Source organism: Anas platyrhynchos, chromosome 2 (genome assembly GCF_047663525.1).
Source record: "Anas platyrhynchos isolate ZD024472 breed Pekin duck chromosome 2, IASCAAS_PekinDuck_T2T, whole genome shotgun sequence".
Classification (NCBI taxonomy): domain Eukaryota; kingdom Metazoa; phylum Chordata; class Aves; order Anseriformes; family Anatidae; genus Anas; species Anas platyrhynchos.
This window is the reverse complement of record NC_092588.1, coordinates 91,198,084-91,219,420: the sequence shown is the minus strand read 5'-3', so window position 1 is coordinate 91,219,420 and position 21,337 is coordinate 91,198,084. Positions and strand designations below refer to the sequence as shown.

General features: G+C 39.2%; 1 protein-coding gene across 3 annotated transcripts in view; it reads left to right on the top strand.

The window, feature by feature from the left end:
- Positions 1 to 21,337, top strand: part of LOC110352209 (uncharacterized) — a 218,199-nt gene that overhangs the window by 85,503 nt on the left and 111,359 nt on the right. For all 3 annotated transcript variants that reach the window (XM_072033095.1, XM_072033096.1, XM_072033097.1), the window contains 3 exons: positions 4,953 to 5,029; positions 7,133 to 7,262; positions 9,430 to 9,669. In XM_072033095.1, coding sequence (XP_071889196.1) covers positions 4,953 to 5,029; positions 7,133 to 7,262; positions 9,430 to 9,669 — 447 coding nt within the window. The remainder of the gene's footprint in view (positions 1 to 4,952; positions 5,030 to 7,132; positions 7,263 to 9,429; positions 9,670 to 21,337) is intronic.

Sequence of the window (21,337 nt, the reverse complement as noted above, 5' to 3'; positions counted from 1 at the left end):
TCTCCCAGCCTGTAGCTCTGCTTGGGGTTATTGCGCCCCAGGTGCAGGACCCGGCACTTGGCCTTGTTGAACTTCATGCAGTTGACCTCAGCCCATCGGTGCAGCCTATCCAGATCCTCCTGCAGAGCTTACTGAGGGTGCACTCAATGCCCTCGTCCAGATCATTGATGAAGATATTAAAGAGGACCGGCCCCAGCACCAAGCCCTGGGGGACGCCACTAGTGACTGGCCTCCAACTGGACTTGACTCCATTTACCACAACTCTTTGGGCCCGGCTATCCAGCCAGTTTCTAACCCAATGAAGCGTGCGCCAGTCCAAGTCAAGAGCAGCCAGTTTCTTGAGGAGAATGCTGTGGGAGACGGTGTCAAAAGCCTTGCTGAAGTCAAGGTAGACCACATCCACAGCCTTTCCCTCGTCCACCCAGCGCGTCACTTTGTCATAGAAGGAGATCAGGTTCATCAAGCAGGATCTGCCTTCCATAAACCCATGCTGACTGGGCCTGATCGCCTGCTTGCCCTGCAAGTGCCGCATGATGACTCTCAAGAGGATCTGCTCCATGAGCTTCCCTGGTACTGAGGTCAAACTGACAGGCCTGTAGTTTCCCGGGTCTATCCTCTGGCCCTTCTTGTAGATGGGCGTCACATTCGCTAGCCGCCAGTCAACTGGGACCTCCCCCGATAGCCAGGACTGCTGATAAATGATGGATAGGGGCTTGGCCAGCTCCTCTGCCAGTTCTCTCAGCACCCTTGGGTGGATCCCATCCGGCCCCATCGATTTGTGCACATCCAAGTGCCGTAGCAGGTCACCAACCAGTTCTTCGTGGATAGTGAGGGCCACATCCTGCTCCCCATCCCCTTCCACCAGCTCAGGGTACTGGGTATCCAGAGAACAACCTGTATTGATCATGAAGAGCAAATTAGTTTAATTTTCTCATTGGAAGGAAAGCCATGGCAGAGGAGTTGCTTTTTCTCTCTTCCTTCTAAAAACATGTTTGAAAGTTTGTGACATGTTTTTGACAGAGGACACCATGAATTTTGACACAACTTTAACCCTGGTTTTTAGCCATCTCCAGGCCAAGATCAATCAAATTTCAGTAAACAAAGACAAGTAAGAGTAGTGCAGCTTTCAAAGCTTTCAGTCCAGCTACTAAACTCTCTTTGCTTTCCATGAATGGCAGTTATCCTGCCTACCTCTTAATGCCTAATTTCCCTGTGATCTCTCTGCAGTTAACATGGAGGGGATGGGACTGGGATGGGACTGTCAAAATCTTTTCTTTACACTTTGGTGTAAAGAAAAGTGAACATATCTTGCAACATTTTTTTTTCTTGATCCCTTTTTTTTTTTTTTTTTTTTTTTTTGCTATACATTGCACTAGATCTTGAAAGTCACTGGGATTGAACCTCCATGCAGCAGACATAGTGTGGAGGAGGAGGGCTGGCTAGCACCAGTGAGACTAGAGACATGGGTTTTGTTTCTATCCCTGCTGAATCTTTGCTAGGTGAGCTCAGGCAAGTCATTTGCACTTCACTCCTCCCAAATGTAAAAATGGGGTGGACAGGATGTTATGGCAAAATGATTTGGGATGAGTGGGTGGAAATCCTAGGTAAAAGCTTATATTAGGGTGTTTGTTTATGGCTGGAAATGCAGCCTTTTGTGCGTGTTTCCACCTGCACTGTAATGTACTCATAAGTGGTTTCTCAAGGTGAAAAAAGAAGGGATGCTGGGATGCATCTCTATGTGTAGTTCCCTACATGTGAAGGGCTACTGCAGTCCCTGCTGGTGGCGTCTCCACGCTCCCACTGCTGTGCCCCTATCTAGCAGGGAGAACCTGCAGGAAGGTGGACCCTCACAGCATTACTCACAAGAAGTGCTATTTCATTAGGGCTGAAGCTCAACTTAAAATTTCAAATCACAGTGGGGTGAATAGTTTAGTAGAAGTTTGTAATATCAGTACTAGGGCTGGCCAAAAAATAAGGAAAGGGTAAATATTTTTACTGCAGGACTTCATTAAATGATAGAAAAGCAATTCCATTTTGCTTAGAAACTTTGCTGAATTTTGTGGGCTTTGTCCTAAGTGGAAAGGATGTGTTTTGTTTACATTTTTCCAAATTGAAAATTGCTAGAGGAATCAAAATCTACCATTTGTGAAGTAGTTTCACAATGAAAATAGTTGGCACTGATTAATAGCACCAGGTCAGGTTCTTGGTTTTGCCTCTGCTGTAGAAACAATATTTAACATTGTGCTTCTGTAGGCTGATCCCAAACTGAAAGACCTCGTTCAAATATTGGTCTTGATCATGCATTCTGAAATCAATAGATGGGCCATTTGTATAATTACACCTCAAGGTAGCTGATGAAGAAACTAAGAAAGACTTGTGAAGAAGGGAGCTCCACAGCTAAATCGCTGCCTTGGTATCAGGATGGGAAATAGGACCAAGCAGTGCCAGGACTGAGCCCTTCTGTCTTCAGGCAAAAGGCCCTAATTCTCCAGTACATCCCATGTGAGCTCTGATGGGCATCCAGTGGTTCCCAGATTTTAGTCACTTTTTCTGAAGGGGCCCTCTATGTCTATTGACATGAAGAGAAACCACATTACATGCCTTCTTTTTGGGAACACCCATTGTCAACAATGGGTCATTTTTATGGTCTAGACATGCTGGTGTCATGATGAGAAATGGGTGTTTAGTTATGTGTGCAATGGTATATGCTATTGAGTAAAAGCACTTGGATTTATTCCAGTAAATCTCTGATTCAAAGAATATTGCTGCAATGATTATTCCACATTAAAAAAAAAAAAAAAGAAAGAAAGAAAAAAAAAACAACTGCACTGGTTTTGAAAACTTACACATTTTTTCCTTTATTAAATTGCTTCCTGGTGATGGAAATGTCTAGGATTTTTTTTTTTTTTTTCTCCTACTGCATCTACTTTCCTTTACTTGCACACCCCTGAGGTAATTAGTGTAGGTTAAAATTTACATAACTGACTTTGGGGTTTTGCAAATAAGAAAGATGGAAATTTATTCAAGGTGGTGAATAATTCATTTTAAAGCGAGTTTCCTGCTTTTTTTTTTTTTTTTTTTTTTTTTTTTAATCATGTAGAAGATGTATTACAGACTCATAGAGGTTTTCTGAATAGGACCCTAAGCATTGAATTTTTGATATATTTCTTAGTGTAGGTAAAGAAATATTAACCATGACTCATTGCACTTTTCCTGTTCAATAAGATTTGAATAAACTTAACAAATTTATTAGGTAGATGATAGAGCTTTTAAAAAATTATCATGACACACTGTGACAAATATTTTACTAGGATCCAGTAGAAATAGCTTTAACTCATATTCCCATTGCCACTTCAGAGACTGAGAGATGGAAAACAGTGCAGTTCATATAGAGAATCCCAATTCATATTTTCTTTTGAATATTCATTATTTAATTAAGATTAGAAAGATAAACAAGGGGATTGGATAGCTATGGGAGACTGGTAATATAATTATTATTATTATTATTTTTTTTTATGTAAGCCTAGACTGGCAATGTCTGAAGGTTGTAATCTTACAGCTACTTGATATTTTAAGTGAAAAAAGTTTTCTGTGTTATCTTACTTCTTAACCCAGATGCCCACCTTATAAACACGGCTATTCCAGGTGTCACTAAGAGCTGGATCCAGCAGATAAATCATGAACTAAGCCTTCCTCTTGCCTTCCTAACTTTAGCTTTACCTGCCTCTGTCCAAGACCTCTTTCCATTTGCTACCAAACTCTGGTCTGCAGCTTTTGTCACTAAACTTTCTTGAGAACATTTAACACTGTTGCTTGGCACAGTGAAATGTCCTAGGCATGACAGCCTGGTGCCCATGCCTTTTGGGAACTATAAATGTTTCTGTTTGGTCCTTGCTGTCACTGGGATGTCTCTGCTACACTGGCAAGAGCACTTCTCTGTGGGACAGCCAGGGAAGACCAAGCTACACTTTTTCTTGGTGTGTTCCTCTGTGGCTGCACACCCTGCCAGACTGTGGGACTCAGTTGCCCTAACAGAAAGCTCCCAGCTTTGCTGGAGCAAGAGATGGGGCAGGAGCCAGCTCCCAGACCTTCCTGGGGAAGCGGTGTAGGTGGTGATTCTCCCGGCTGGAGAAAGAAAGTCAGTGACAGTATTTGTGGGGGTGGGAGAAAACATGGGTCCCTGTTCTGGAGACTTATATTGAACTTAAGCCAAAAGCAGTCCAGGAGCATGAGGGCTTAGGTCCCACTAACAGAGAAGCAATGGTGGAGGGAGTATTGCCCATGATACAACTGCCACGTGGAGAGCTGGAAGGTCTCAATGTGAGCCAATTTGGTCATGTCACCTTTGCAATCCAGGTACGTGCAATGCCTGACAGGAGCCTGCAGGATTTATTGTATCCATCTGAGGCTCTCTGCTGAGACAACTGGCAAGTCATACTGTGTTTTAAAGCAAATATGCTGTTTCTGCTTTACTTCTAAATAATTTAAACAAGTTATGTTAAAAGCTATACACAGAGATATTTGTAATATATTTTTTTGTAGTCTGCTTTCATACTCTGATAATATTGATTTTAGAAATATAAAGGATTCACAGAATCACAGAATCACAGAATTTCTAGGTTGGAAGAGACCTCAAGATCATCGAGTCCAACCTCTAGCCTAACACTAACAGTCCCCACTAAACCATATCCCTATTTCTTTGCAAATAACTTTCCCAGTGCCTTATTTTTCAAGAGAGATTCCTACCCTTCATTGAAAACAGACAGGTTCTTGTCTAGAACTTTTGCATTCTTTCTTCCAAAATGTTTTTGGCTTTAAGGCTTGACAACAGTAGATAATTTTACACTTGTAGCTTGTATTTTCATGTTTTTCTGTATTTTTGGAAACAATCTTTTTTTTTTTTTTTTTTTTTAATTTATTTACTTTTTCTTTTTTATTTTTTTGGCATGTAGGTATCAAAGTACCACAAGGAAGTCTCTCACCAGAACAAACAAAAGTTGCAAGCCAGGATTCATGAGCTCTTTCAAAGGTATGTCAGATAAGAACTACTTTGTGCTTCCAACTAATGTGCTTTCCCTCCAAAGGCCTTTCAGTGCTTTACGGATATTAATGAATGGAACTTCTCACAGACAAAGAACCTCAGACCTAGAAAAATTAAGCCTGTGCTTCTGAAAGAGGCCTCTGTTTTTTGGTTACCTCCGTTTTCAGATACCAAGCCTGGGCTGCAATTTTTAAATGCTATGCACACTGCTTCAGGTGACCAAATGGCCTCTCCTAGTGTCCTTCATCCCTGCCTCTGAGTTACCCTAAGAGAGTACAGGAAATATGAATTGGAGCAATATTTTCATGATCAAACAATGCATGACCATCAGATAAAGACATGTATCAAAATACCTGTAAAGAAATGAATAGAGGAAATAAATAACTCTCATGGATACAGCTTAGGAAGCTCTGTTCTACTGTGACAATTGATGAGCATGCTGGTGAGCACAAAAGATGCCTAATTTTACTGACTAAATTATTCTCTTGAATCTAATACCCAACAAAAGGGGAGAAAAGAGGAAAATGTTGCAACCCAAAAAGAGATCAACTGTGGTTATTTAAATGTTTGATGTTCAATAATGAAAACTGTTTACCTTCATAATTGTGTATTAGCAGCTAATAAAGGCAATAGATACAGTAGTTTAAAAGTAATAAAATCAACAACAAAGTGTATTTAATTTTAAATTGAATTGCAAGCAAATGGGTGTCCTAATGAACCCCTGTGTCAATGCAGCTCTAACCAAATTAACTGAAATAATTTCCATCATGAGAAACTAAATAAGTACAAAGTTCCAAACAGACCATTATTTTTGAGGAGGAAAGTTAACTTCTCAGATGTTTCAACTCTAAGAGCTAGCTAGTGACTTTCAAGGCACATCTTCTACTCCCTCCATTTAGGGAAATTGGACCCAAGTTTACCTGAATGCAGCTCAAAGATAAAACTTTTGAGGTTGGTTGACCATGCATTTCTTGTGTTCAGTCCTTAACACCGCAGATTCTTGTCATTAGTTTTGGTCAGTTGTGGCCTGGGCAAAATTCCCAGTTATGTCATTGACACTAATGTCTATGCAGACCTTCCAGCTAATTCAGATGTTGTCTGTGCATTTACATGATTCAATTTTCCTGGTAGAAGAATCTGCAAAACAATTGACCTATGTGCCATTGACAATTTAGCTGATGCAAATCTCTATATATGTTTCTAAAATAATCTTTAAAAAAAAAAAAGGGTAAGCATGTGTCAAGAATTTGGAGACAGGACTACCTATTTTGCATTATTGGAAAAGACTTAGTTCTCCATTTGATTCTGCTGAGCACTAAAAATGGAGATTTTTCCATACGTTACAGTGTATTTTGTGCATCCTGTGCATTAAGTAAGGTGGTGTTGGGGTATCCTGTAAAATTCTGTACTTACACCACTTCCCAAAGTTCTGTTTTGGTCTGTGGATCTCCCTTAAGCGAAAATTCCTCATGGTGATATAATTACCCCAAAAACTACTTTAACAAAAAGTTAACATATGAATGCCAATGAAAGTTTAATGGTTGACATACAGATGAAAAGCTGTGTGTGTGCATTTATGTAGTTATATATACATATACAATTTATCTATATAATACTACTTTAAATTAGGTTTATAAAAAAATACAAGATTTATATCTAAAGCTATAAGATTGTTTTGAAAAAAAGCCTCAGATTGATAAAAGCAACTCAGTCCCTAAGGAACTGATGATTCCCAAAAACATGTTTCAAAGCTTTCAATTGGTCCTAAAAGTGTCAACAGAGACAATGACTTCCTACTTTAATTTTGTTAATCTTGAATCTGAGCCTAAAAGTTCCTTTATCTCAACATGTGGCACAGACTGACAAATAAAGGTTGTATTACTGGAGTTGTGACTGTATTTTTCCTGTGTTACTTTTTGAAGCCTATCCATTTCTCTGCATTGCACACTGTTGTTTCCCCTAGGTGTTCTCTGCAGGGTTTATGATATATTCCAGGAAAACATCAAACTGTGATGTAGTTCCAATGGCAAGTGTTTCTCATGTCTGCACTGTAGTTGATTTCTTTGCAGTTCTTCCCTCTTCCCTTTGTAGCCATTGCAGAGCAGAAGGTCAGCCATTGACAGCAAAGGTGAATGGATGTGAAGAAGAAATTGTAACCAGCTTTGGTAACCTTGCAGGCATGAAAACTGGATTAAATGGAGCAGCAAGATTTTGTGGGAAGGTAACGTTCTCCACAAGTGCTCTTTTTGCTAAAAGACTAGATCAATTTTATTGCATTATCCTATATTTTATTTCCTTTCATGGTTTAAGAGGATAGAATTTAGCAGGTTTGAAAATATTCTTTACAACAGTAGTAACCATACACTTAAAGAGAACATCTAAAGCTATTAATGGTGAATCATTTGGGCATGACAAGAGTTCTTCAAAACAGTTTGTCAGTGCTGGCCAAGCAAAGTCTTTCAGCAGGAGATGAGAAAGTTATGCCACCATGCAAATGAGACAGGCTTGAAATATGATGAATCTTCTATCTCCTTTTCCTACTCAACTGACACTCGCTTTCAGGAAGGTTGTAAATGCAAGAGAGATTGTGGTATAATTCCTCAGACTGGCGTTTCTGCCCCCCAGTCACTATTCGATTATCTTCCAAATTGCTGTGTTTCAGAGAGATAAAGATTTTTTATGGCTTGCTGACTTGAAACAACCAGAAGAGCCAGAAAAGAGATGGCTAACCGGCCATGCATAGTAATTCCATTGGTAAATGACAAAATCTTTGTTTGTATGACATTTCCAAAATTACTACAGAAGATGAATCTAAAATACAAAATGTCACATTTGGCATGCAAAACTATCACTATATATTTCAGTATAAAATTCATAGAGGCGTTTAATTTAGAATGTGTTTAATAACGAAGTCTGCCTGCATCAGTAATCCTGCCTTGAGGTTTAAAAAGATTGTCTTATTTATTCACATAGTGTTAATTTTTTATATATGATTTAGAAACCAAAAATATTAAGGTTAAATCTTCATTGTTAATTAAGATTTTCTAATTAAGCTGAAAATAATTGTCATTCAGATTAGTTGTTAACTATGGTTTGTGTTGAAAAACAAAAGAACTTTAACAAATTCAACTGTTTATTTAACTGCTTAAATTAATTCCAGAAGCTTTCTATCTATATGGAAATATGCTATCTATTCCAAAATAAATCCAAGGCAGGATTAAAGAAGAGATTATTAGCTACTGTATGCTCAAATTGCAAGACTAGTAAACCTACTAGTCAATGTAGCCATTTGATTTTGAAGTGTGACACGGATTCTTATGTTACATTATGCTAGAAGAAGACTACTCTTGCACTAGAATTTTCTCAAAATAGTGGAAGAAATTGGTTCCTCATCGGGGGAAAACAATCACTGCTGATTTGAAGCACTAAATAATTAGTTATTGGAGAAGTCATTTTAGTCATTGAAGTTAACACTGGAGCTAAACTGGGACTCCCTGTTATATGCATGATCTTGCAGAAAGTATTTGGGAATACTTTAAAAAAGTATTTCAGAAAGTATTTGTGAATACATACCAGAAAGACTGATATGTATGCTGATATAGTGGGATGGACCCTATACTATTACACAGATGAGACTTGCAAGGATCATACCACTATACCTGTTTTCCTCTGCCAACCTCCACACTACAAGCTGAGCATACTAGAAAAGCACCAAAAAGACATTTCAGATATGCAACACAGCATTTATACCATACTAAGCATTCTGTAACTCAGACAACATCTTGTCAACAGCAAGGAGCAGATGTTTCCCTTTGTCTGGACTTGGAATAAAGGTGCCTGTAGGGAGTTGTTATTAAACTCAACACGTGTTGCACTTTGATTACTATTTTTAAGAGAATCTGATTATATGATAATCAGAAGGTGAAAGGATAGTCTGCATATTACACAGCACTAACAGCCTTGGTAAGGCTAATAATTAGTATGAAAACATGGTATGCCCTGCCTCTCTGTGCCTGCAGCCTGCTCATCATGTCATGTATTGTGCCCGTCCTACAAAGCATTAAATATTTTTGAAGGTGTTGCTTTCCAGTGAATTCTGCCTTACTATTGCAGACTAATGGTTTCTGGTGTCATACTTCAACAGCTCCACCTTCCCCTCAAGGACTGAACTGAAGGATTTTATTAGCAGTATTTCTATTATTTTTTTATCTGTTATATCTACGACTTTTGACCTCCCTAATTGCAGATCCTCAGTTAGCAATAGGTAATTGCAGCCTGAACAAGAAATATGCTTCTTGGTAACTATTTTCGCGATGAAATTTTTTCTGGTTAATTGTATGGTTAAAGTCAGCTCAACCCAGGTCAGTAACTCAGAGCTTTCTCCCTAGGTTAACTGCTCCAAGACATCGCAGCCGATAGAAATTCACATCAAATGCCTGAGGGGAGTCAAAGATAAGGTTCCTAAAGGCCATTATACGCTGAAAGTTTCCATTCTCAACCGCTTAGGTGGTCACTTACTGCAGTGGCCCAAACTGAAGGAACAGCCTTGGATCAGGACCACTCTGCCTGTTAGTCATGATGGAAACTTCTACAACACTGAGATCTACTTCGGACAAAGTATCCACACAGTAAGCAACACATCTTAAATATGCTGTCTTTGCTTTGAAAGTTAAAACACATCCGCTTATTCTCCTTCAGGCTTATATATTTAATGCATTCCATCATATTCATAATTTATTTAATAATTTAAGGTGCAATTTAGGAAGGTGCATTTTTCCCCCCTAGGTTAACCCTCATCACTCACTCTAAAAGTGCCAAATATACACTACATCATGTAGTGTTGTCAGCTAATTTTAAATTTTACTTTTATTCTCTCTTATCTATGCAGCTTGTCAGCTATGTAATTTGATTTCAGTAAAGTAGCTTTAGAATAATAAATGAACGAGTGGGTGTATATAAACACATGAATGCCCAAATCCTTCTGTGAGTTTTTAGCTCCATTGACCCCTATTTGCCAAAAAAGCAGCATTTGGATTATTTTGGAAGGAGCCCAAACACTTGAGGCTCTATTCTGTCTTTTGTGACTGAGGCATACATATTTTCCTGCCTAAGCATGCTGTGCATGGCAGGATTGTTGTGTGTCAGTTGCTTGCTCTTGTAGCTAATGCCTAGTGCTGGTTGAAGCATTGGTCTTAGCTAAACTCTCTGGCACACAAAAGCTTCTTTACAGTTTGGGAATCAACCCTGTTTTTTCTCAGTGTCTTTTTCTGTTATGAGGCATTGGTAGATTAGGAAGGACAGCTTTTCTGTTTTCAATTACTATTTATTTTACAGTACAACCTGAACGGCAGATTTCTTTCCTTCACCCCATCCACTGTAGTAAGCATTATGTAGATACAGAACAGAAAGACAGTCCCTATTCCTTTCAGATAAAGCAAATTTACATGTCCAACATTGATGCTTTGAGTTACTTGTGGATAGGTCATTTCATCTATTGGGTTTGTGATATGTGAATTGCCTCTAAGTCACATTTTCTGCTGATTAATTGTTTATCATTTGTAATAGATAATGAACAATCTGTTCATAAATACAGCTGTTGGCATGAAAAGAATCACACATACAAAGAGGGAAATTGTGAATGTGACTCTCACATGATGTTAAAACAAATACATATAACTGTCAGAGAAATCACTGATGCCAAGTTGAGATTCCTCCATAACTGGGAGGATGAAGTATTGTCTTCTCAGATTTCATTGAAAGAAGACTAAGGGCAGTACTACTGAATGACTCCAGCAAGCCCCACCTCTTGCTTTCAGCATTGTGTTTCTCCTGGGTCTCGCCTGCTGCTTTGCTCCCACTGGGGAATGTCCCCTATTCAAAACTGCATGGCTTAGTTCTCACTACTAAGCAAGAGCTAGTTCAGAATGACCAGTCTCTTGTCCAGCTCCTCCACAATGCAAAGGAATCACAGAATCACAGAACTGTCTGTGTTGGAAGAGACCTCAAGATCATCGAGTCCAACCTCTGACCTAACACTAACAAGTCCTCCACTAAACCATATTGCTAAGTTCAACATCTAAACGTCTTTTAAAGACCTCCAGGATGGTGACTCCACCACTTCCCTGGGCAGCTCATTCCAATGCCTAACAACCCTCTCAGTAAAGAAGTTCTTCCTAATATCCAACCTAAAACACCCCTGGCATAACTTTAGCCCATCCCCCCTCGTCCTGTCACCAGGCATGTGGGAGAACAGACCAACCCCCGCCTCACTACAGCCTCCTTTAATGTATTTATAAAGAGCTGAGCCTCCTTTTCTCCAGGCCTCAACAAGCCCAGCTCTCTCAGCTGCTCCTCGTAGGACTTGTTGAGGAGTATGTGCAAAGTCTGAATACTTGTCTTTCTATGAATCTCTGCTGAGTTGTGCAGATGCCTCAAAAACTACTTAGAGATGGCTAATTTTGCCTCATTCAAAGGTCTGAGAGAAATGTTTGGTAGTTCTACCATTGTTGTGGAGTTTGATATAAAGTACCCTTTGAATCTCACAGAGGACATCTTCACCAAACTTAATTTTAGTCTAGTTAACCAGTGTGCAGGTCTCAGGGAAGTCTAATTAAAATTCAGGACCAGGAGGAGCAGTTGGACTAAATGAACCCCTGTTGATTCCCTGTCTTCATTACTGTATAATGGATAGGAAAATCTGTCATAATTTTAGAAAGCCTCCTTCATCAGCTTATTCTAAATACATACATGTTGTATCCTGAACATTTCTACTTTTCTGTTCTTCCACCTTGGAATTGCCACAAAATCTTAAGGTGTGTTTCAAAAGAAACCCCTAAGATCTGTGCTGAGATGGGGAAAATTTCATGCTTCAGATGATTCGTGTCTACTACAAAACTTAGTGTAAGCAGTGAGGTCTTATTGGTGAGATGCAGATGAGTATCTGGAGTTAAACACAATCATAAATACAGCACTGTTGCCCTGGGATATATTACAGGGGGGAAATGCAAGTGCTCACAGATGAAGAATAAGCTTTTGTTTTCATTGACCAGAATAATGATAGGAGTTTAGTGTAAACATGGTGAAAAGGAAGACATGCATGCTTGATATTGAAGGAAAGCCTAGTTTTAACTAATACATTAGAGAAATTGTTCCAGAACACTACATCCTTCCAAAAATAATAACCTTGTCATGTCGGCAAAGTTGGTGTCAGCATGGGTTACCTGCTGCGTACAGAAAGTGCTGGTCATGTAAGTTAGATCTGCCTCAGGGCTAGTCTGACTTGCGCACCTGACCTTTCAGAAATGTTTTTTGTTCATTAATCAATGTTCTTTGCTCCAGCTTGCCAGCTCCCCTTCCTTCCCCTCCTTCACTGTCCTCCTTTCTAGTTTGTCAACCTACCTCCCCCAACAACCTCTGACTACATACTAGACAGTGGCTCCTAATAGTTCCAGTTGAATTTTATTTGGTTTTCAGTAAGGCCAGATGGTCACACAAATTATACTGGACAAAACATACATGGATGCTTTGGATAGGGATAAAAAGTAACTGCTGTTTCAAATGACTCTACCATTTTAGGAACAGCACCTAACAGCATGATCTGAAGGAGACTTGTTTTAGACCCTGCATTTCAAGGACATTTTCACACATTTAATTTATGCAAAGGGACTGTAGGCTTTCTGTGAGTTAATGATGTCTGGTTTACATGAAGCAGGAGCTAATCTGAAGCTTCACTCACCTTCTAACACAAATTGAAGTCAAACTCAATCTGAAACAAACAAAAAAATGCAGTAGGTTAAAACTAGAGGTAAAGAACCTTTGTTCTTAAACTTTCAATATGCACTGACAGATTTTTGCCAAGTTTGCATTCAAAGTTGAGTAAGAAGAGGATAGGAAAGCAGAAAGCAGAAATGCTTACTTTGCATCTGGTAAGGCAGTTATTGAAATTAGATTTTCCTTGACAGTGCCTGCAAAGTTGTAACTGCATCATCTTTACACCAGTCCAAAGATTTTACTAGTATAATTTCCTTACCAGTGTCTCATAGTGGCCAAAATCCTACTATAGTTAAGTCCTAGATATTCAGTGAACATTTTTTGCTTAGTGTATTTACAGCAATGCCTTATTACTCCGAAGGATCCATGTCACATCACTGGTGCAGTGTTAGCAAGTCTAGATTATTACATTTTTCAGCTTAATTATGACTTTAAGAGCAGAAACAAGAAGTTGTGGTGCATGAAAATCTGATTTTGCTCAGAAAAATAAAATTAGTCCACTTAGCTTAGTTCAGTGAACATTAAAACAGCTGTACAAAATAATTATAACAGTAAGATATCCCACACTTTTCAGAGTCAAAATATTCATTGCCTTCAATGGAATAAAAATTGAGTGTGGCTAAAATGGCACACTTTCTTTAAAACAAACAAACAAACAAACAAAACAAAGCACACACACAACTGTTTTCACCTATAATTTGTTATCATTACAAAAATAATTTCAACTATACATTGAAAGTTTCTCCTACTACAAAAAGTGAATTTGAAAGAAATGTTCCTATTTCAAGTATATGCAGATTTTTAAATTAAATTATAAACAGACTTGGAAACTTTTCCCAGAAAAATATTACCTGTTAGGAAGTGAGGTTTTGTTCAGAAGGGGAAGTTCAGGTAGGAAATTTTCAACATTTATGAATAACACTGTAAGCTGATGAGGTTGCCTGCAAGTGACATTTAGAAAACATTCATTAAGCCACTCATTCACCTGCAATGTCAGTTCAGCTCTAATTAAGGGAATCACAGAATCATAAACCGGTTGAGATGGAAAGGGACCTCTGGAGGTCATCTGGTCCAACACTCCTGCTCAGGCAGGGACATGTGTGAAGCTTCAGGGCCAATTTTATTGGTGTTGGGCTTCTCAAGCTGCCTTTTGACCACAGTCTCACTGCACCCATTTGGCAGCTGCCCTTCTTCTGTGCCAGCCTCTCAAAATCGGTACTTTGGCAAAAAGAATGTGAGCTCCAGGAGTATGTCATCACAGGAGTGACACATTTTCCCCAATGTACCTGGAACTGGAGATGGCACTAAATCAGTCCATATGCATATTGAACCTGAGTTGGTGACAGAACAATTCACATATCTGTAGATTTTAAGGAGTATATCAGCTGGTTAATATTTATGTATCAGTGTGGCAAGGTACTAGCAATATTGTAACAGTAGCTGGGTACCATTTTGTTTTACTTGAGGGAAATTCAGTATGAATAAAACAGCAACTTTTCAAACGTGACATTTAATCCACACATGTAAATCATACCAGGAGATCTATTATTCATTATTAAAAGGGCACCATATTTTTATTACACTGAAAATGAAACACAAATGCTGTGAAAAATTTAGTGCCTTTTCCTGAAGTTTCAGGACACTTATCATGCAGTCATCTAGCAGAGGCTGACACTCATTTTAAAATACAGCTACAAAAATTAATAAATTTAAGTCTTTTGCTTAGAAAAAGAGGATGTTCTATTTCACTGAATGAGGTGGATTTATTTTTTATTTAAGGCTTCCTAAATACTTAAGATGGCCAAGTACTTTAGTAATGTTAAGATTCAGATTTAGATCTATAACAAGTAAAGTTCATATCTTTGTTGTTATTAGTCATTTCCAGCATTTTCTTCCCTGAAGTGCATTTTGAAAACTACATATATCAGAAACTGATTAGCATGTCCTAAGGTATTAATTCTTAAAATATGATGAAACAAACAGTTTCAAGGAACTTACTTTCTGTATGTCAGCAGCTGTCTAAGGACTCTGATGCTTTTAGTAATTACAAAACAAGGTATCATTAGGAAAAGTAGAGCACAAACTTTTTTTCTCCCTTATTTTGTTCTTTAGCTAAATGGTGGCACAGATGAAGAACATTTAGCTGTAGGACACTTTATAGGACATAGCATAAGACTCTGATACACTATGAAAAAGATAGGAAGTAATAACACATGGCAGTGCCAGAGGACTTCTAAAATGAGAGCCTCTTAAATTTTCCCTGGATGCAATTATTTGCAGTTGGGATGATAAGGTGCTATGTGTACCTTTTGGTAAATGCAAAAGCTAAGCTTAGATGGATGCTTGCATGTATTTGAAGACTGCAATTCTGATATTTTTTTATGTTATTTTATTTATTTATTTATTTATTTATTTTTCACACAGCAGGAACACATACATACGGCTGCGTCTGGTTTGTTTATCAGAATTTGTTTGGGATTTTGGTTTTCAGGTGCTATTTGCTAACAATCTTTTTGTAACAGATCCTGAAGATGTGTGTTTTCAGAGCAATTCGGTCCTGGCTGTATTACACCTCTGGGGACAGGCCATTATGGTGTATTGCAAGCAGCCCTCAGATTTGGTGCTGTTTACACCATGGGGCAGTTCAGTCTGGTGCTGGACCTTCAGCAGTGCTCCTCTTCCAAATGGTTGTGAACTTTTCTCCTCACTGTGGGTCTAGAAAACAGTGTCATCCTGTACCAATCACAATTCAGCTGGAGCCAGCTGAATTCCCAGAATGGCACTGGGGCACTTTGCTGCCCATTGATGGTCTTTACCAACATGGAAAGCTCCATTTCCAGCACTGTGTAAAGACTTGAAGGGATTCATTAAGTCTGGTGTGCTGGCATTATAAAGCCATTGCATAATAGTAGAATCTATTGCATCTACTGTATTAAGTGTTATGCAATTGATTTACATATGGAAAAGGTTAAAGCTTATCCCTGTTTTTGTTTTCAGTAATTATTTGGACTTATGTTGTATGTTGTCTAGTCATTGTGCTCATGTAGGATTCTTGGATTGTACTGCATGTGCTCTTGCAGCTTAGACCAAAGCATACTGCCCAAACACCTCAGAAATGTGACCTACATTATAATGCATCACATCTAATTTAGGATTAGATATGGGGTCTGTATTGGAAATAGCTAGCAGACATATGTTAAAAATCAGGAGTGTCTTGGTACAGGCTTTTACTTTGGACTACTGTGTGTCCTCTTCCTTAATTAATGGGAAATTATATCTGTAAGAGTGCTTGGTATGAGCCAATGGATGCAACAGTTGGGTGCAATATCTTATCGGGCAGATCAGCTGAAACACAGAATGCAGCATTCTCCGCCTTTATCCTTAGTTCCAAGTAAACTGCAGACAACAGAGGACACCAAGAGCAAACTAAATATCTGTCAGAACAACAACAAAAAATAATGATGAGAGTGTAAAAATGTTGTGAGTGGAGCAATTCCAGGACTCACCAGATCTGACATTCTGGGACTAAAAAAAGGCTTAAACTGTGTGTTGGTCCATATCTGCAAGCTGTGAGAACCAGAAAAACATCCTCAGAAGGCACTTTTTTTCTTAAAATATCTGGCTTTGAAGCACTTCGTCTTTTCAATAGTTATCTACCTACCCTATGAGGAAAGAGTGAAGGAGTTAGGCCTTTTCACCCTGAAAAAGAGAAGGTTCAAGGGGGACCTCATCACAGTACTGCAGTACTTAGAGGGTGTCTACAATGGGGACACAGGCTCTCTCTCCACAAGGAGACACATGGAGAAGACAAGGAGCAAGTGGTACAAGTTGCACCCAGTAGAGGTTTCATCTTTATATAAGAAAGGAAATTTACACAGTAAGAGCAATCCATCACTGTAACAACTTCTAAAGGGACATGGTGCAGCTCCCATCACTGATGGCTTTTAAGATGTGGTTGTACAAGTATTCTGGATAATATCATCCAGGTATCTCCTTCCCACAGAAAGATGGACCTGGTGATCTTTTGAGGTCCCCTCTAACCTGTGCAGTTCTCTGATCTGTGAACTCAACATCAGCAGGCTAATTGCAAAGCTGTACAACAGAAATGCAGAGAGTACTTTATCATTAAAAAATAAGAGAGAGGGAGGACCTGTTTAAATATGCAAATTTTAAGTAGAATACACAAGAAAAGGGGGATTTGTTTGGAGGAGCTAGTATCCCCGTGTTTTTGCTGAAGGAGCTGTTATCTGAGTCCTGGAGAAGGGAACAGATCCTGAGTGAGGTCTGGACCATCCACGAGCATGACCTCTGCTGTGACAGAACTTTTCTGATCAGGGAAATGTCACTGTGTCCTAGTCCTGATCGAAACTTAAGAAGCCAGCAAGTGTTTTGCGAAATGTGTTTGAGAATTCAGAACAGCATGAGGAAAGAGAACTGGAAGCGAAGAGCCAAAAGGGGAGGAAAACTGTCTGTTACTGCTCTGGGGACATGGGAAGACCCAGGCAGGGAGAGTGTGATGAGCATCTCAGCACCTCATGCCAAATGAACAGTGTCCTTCTTGGGCTCCTTGGTTTCCTGTGGTCTGTCAGCAAAGTATGTGTTCTCCTGACATAGAAGAAATAAAATGCTGTTTTGTGTACGGCCTACTGTATCACAGAAAACTGATGGTCTGACCAGGCTGGAATAAATCTCAGGAATAAATAACTGGCACAGGAGTGGCAAAAGAAGTAACCTCAGTTCCTGTTTTCAGCTTACAAAGGCAAATTCTTCTCTTGCACAATGAGGTCAGAATCTACCCAAGCCAGCAGTATATCACCCGAAACTCTCAGGGAGGCTAGTGCTGGCTGTACCATACATTACTACTCCCTGCTGGTCAAAGAACAGAGAAGAATTAGCAGCAGATGTGCCAGGACAATTAGCAACAGATGCAGAGGCTGAAGCTCACAGAATGTGAACATTATTTCCTGGTATTTGCAAAGATAAAAGGCCAGATTCTGGTCCTCTGATGTAAGGCAATAGAGCTGCAAGAGACAGAATCAGTGTTAACTGTGCCCTGAGTTATCTCCTGGAAGAACAGGAGGCGCTGGAAAATTGTCACTGTTGAATGGCACAGAGGTGTTTCCATCAGGGCAGTCAGAACTGCTCTGGGAAGGCATTGGGGTGCCTTGGCCAGGAAATGCAATTCTCCTGGGTGTGCAGGGCTTGGCAAGCAATGCTGAGCTTGCAGGCACTGCGCCATGAAAACTTCTGTCCCATACTACCCCATAATCAGGAGATTTTGGGTGCTGGATCACAGAGAAAGTAGTGGTACTACAGCAGCATTTAAGGAGACTCTCAAGAAACATGGAGAGAAGACACCTGGATGACCTATATCAGGCTTGAAAGGTCTCATCTCTTTTTCAGAAAATAGAAATATATACATATATATATATGGGAAAATCAATCTGCACAGCATCTGCACAGCCCTTTGATTTGTGTGCTATTCTGTATTCAGATACCTGTTCACAGGCAGGCAAAAATGGAAAGATGGGGAAGTAAGTTTCTATTCAGATGATAGATAGATATTCTGATGATAGATAAGACTTTTGGAAAACCCTAATAACCCGATATTGTATTTTTACCTCAGTCCATGTTTGTATTTCCTCTCCTCTGGCCTTTTATAAATTTCAAAGTTACATAAACACTTCCCAAGAATGCCCTTCCATCTGCCTGTATGCTAGCTTTGCATGTAAACAGGGATGGCTTGAAATCTGATCATAAAAGCTCCACCCTGTTTTAGCAGTAACAACCTTATCTCCAGCACTTTTCATTTTATATAGTGAAATAATTTATTTTTTTTTTTTAATGAAATGGTTTGATGGGAACCATCTCCTATTTAAGAGGTTTTATACTGGTGTTTTATGCCAGTAAGGTTCATTTACTACAGTTTTCATAATCAGAAATGGTGAACCATTAATTTATATGTTGTTTTGCAAGAATCTTCTATATATTTACTAATAAGTAAACATCAAGTTGCCTTTACATTTCTTAATTTAGTTTAATCCATTTGAGTGCTAGATGTTTAGTGGTCATTTTTTTTGTGTGTGTGTTATGTGAATTTGGAAATGGCACTTTTATCCTTTTTCTTCTAAATCAAAAGCATTTGAAGGTGCAGAGGAGAGAGGCAAAGGTTTATTTCTTCTCTGACAAGGTTAAAACCCAATAGAAAGTCAGACAAAAGCCCCAGATCCTCACCCTGGATCTGTTTATTGAAATATTCAGATAGAATCCATTCTCTCTCTAGAGTAAATGATTTCTTTGCTGAAATTATGGTGGCATATGGAGAAGTAAGATATATTACAATAAAACTGATATAAAACAGTTGAATTCAGAAATAGTGGGAAGAGATAATTTTAGTTCACCATGATTTAATTCAATTAAATGCAACAATGTTAACTGCAGACTAAGAAGAATTGCTTGTGCGTGTGCAGGAACACACAAGCATTATTTATTCTCTACTGCATCTCTATCTGCAGAAGAAATTACACCATGGAAAACTGGGCATAGGATGTTTTCATACCACTGGAAAAAGCCACACACTTCACAGACCTCAGTGGAAATTTCACCTGAGTAAGGAGAAACTGTGAGATAACCTGTCATAGATTAGATCCATGGATTTATGTATTATGCTCTTTTTGGACATCAGTGGTGGTGCAAGCCTGTGGACTAACTTGCAAAATGGTGCCTCAAAAGAGGTTGCTACCAGCAGTGAAAATACTAGCTGCTAATTTTTTTCTTCAGGAACAAAACATTCCATCCAGACATGTATGCCCATCCTAAGCATTGCCCCGAGCCAGGCAGTGTTCTCTGCAGATGCATGTTCTCCCACAGCTCCAGGAAGCACCTCTTCTTGTTTCCTCCAAGGACCTTAGGTCTCATAGGGGAGAGCAATTTGCCAATTCCCCTTCTCTTACCATTCATGTTGCTCCCTGCCCTCACCTGCAAACAAGGACATCAGTTCACAGTGGCATGCAGGATCTCAAGGACTGTGGACTTTCATAGAGCCATTTCTAAGGTGCCTAAATGCCTTTGTGTTTGCATGTCTATGGGTCTTGCTGGCCATGCCCCAGATCCTCACTCTTGGACCCTGCCTTGTGGAAGGCTACTGAAGGGCCAGTGGCACAACCCTGAGCTCCCTCCTGGGGCAGACTGGCCCTGCAGCTGCAGGACAGCAGGCTGTGGCAGATGCATGTTCACCATGGTGATGGGAATGGGTCTAACATGGGGATGTTGGGGAGACTCCTTTTCAAAACTCTTCTGTTTCAGCCTGACTGCCTGTTCCTAATCATCAGTTCCCCTGTATAAGTCATGCTCCCAGCATCCGCTGGGATGAAAATGAAAGCCCCCAGGCATTTGTATGAGTGCTTGGCACGCTGGCATAGAGTAACAGGAAGAGATTTGGCAAATATTTCTGTATAGATTCAGCAGAAAGAAATTGCTTATTTGGTAGATATATTTTATTAGACTGTGCAAGCCAAGATGTGTCCTGCCTTGGTCAGACACTTGATGTTCAGGTGTGAGGACTCCCAGAATGAATCTTACAACCTCAGGCTTTGTAGCATACAGCTGTGTGACCAAATCCCTCTTTTTATTCATTGTATGTTTGGATCATGGAATGGCATAAACATCCAGCTCCTGTAACTCTGAGCAAAGGGATGCTTTCAGTCCTAAGGAGTGATTTTGCAATCTAAGACTAGGATGAGAGTTTACAGCAAATGAAGAATAACAGTGAGCAGAAAACAAACAAATGAATTTTTAATAGTCAGTCTGACTACTCTTACGTCAGCTGCCTGACCACTGTCTGTTCATAGACAGGCTGGTAGAAGAGGGCATACTGTTGAGTCAATTAAAAAAAAAAAAAGAATAAGTCTGAGAAACAAGGGAGAAACTGAAGGGGATGTTGTGATACATCAGTGACTGCAGCTGCTTATGCCTTGGTATTGCTCAATAATACAGGTAATTGTCTTTGATCGTATCCTTGTAACCACCACCTTTAATTTGTTGCACAGAGGTTACTATCTAGCACCCAGCTAGCCAAATGAAATGTATGGCTTGATTAAGGATCTCTTTTGTCAGTAATTTGTGCCTAATGCTTTTAGCTTTCCCACGGGCTGTTATAGAAAATGGTAAATCTGGTTTAAATGAAACCTGATACTGTTAATGGTTTAATAGCAGCTGCCACAGGGTTATGGCATTTTTCAACAGATCCTTCTGTTACATTTTAAGCCTACACTAAATCTTAGAATATATTTACATAATTAATATAAAGTACACCTACATAATAATGACAATATTTATAGTTTTAAAATATTTCCTTAAATGTCTTCCTCTGTATTGTCACTATTTAATAATATATAACTTGAAACACAAAAGCATACTATTATAAATAATAATTTTTATTTACCTCATCCAAAAATATCTAGAACATAGCACAACTATAAAAGCATAACACCTCCCAACATAGAAATTATTAATGTAGGTAAATCC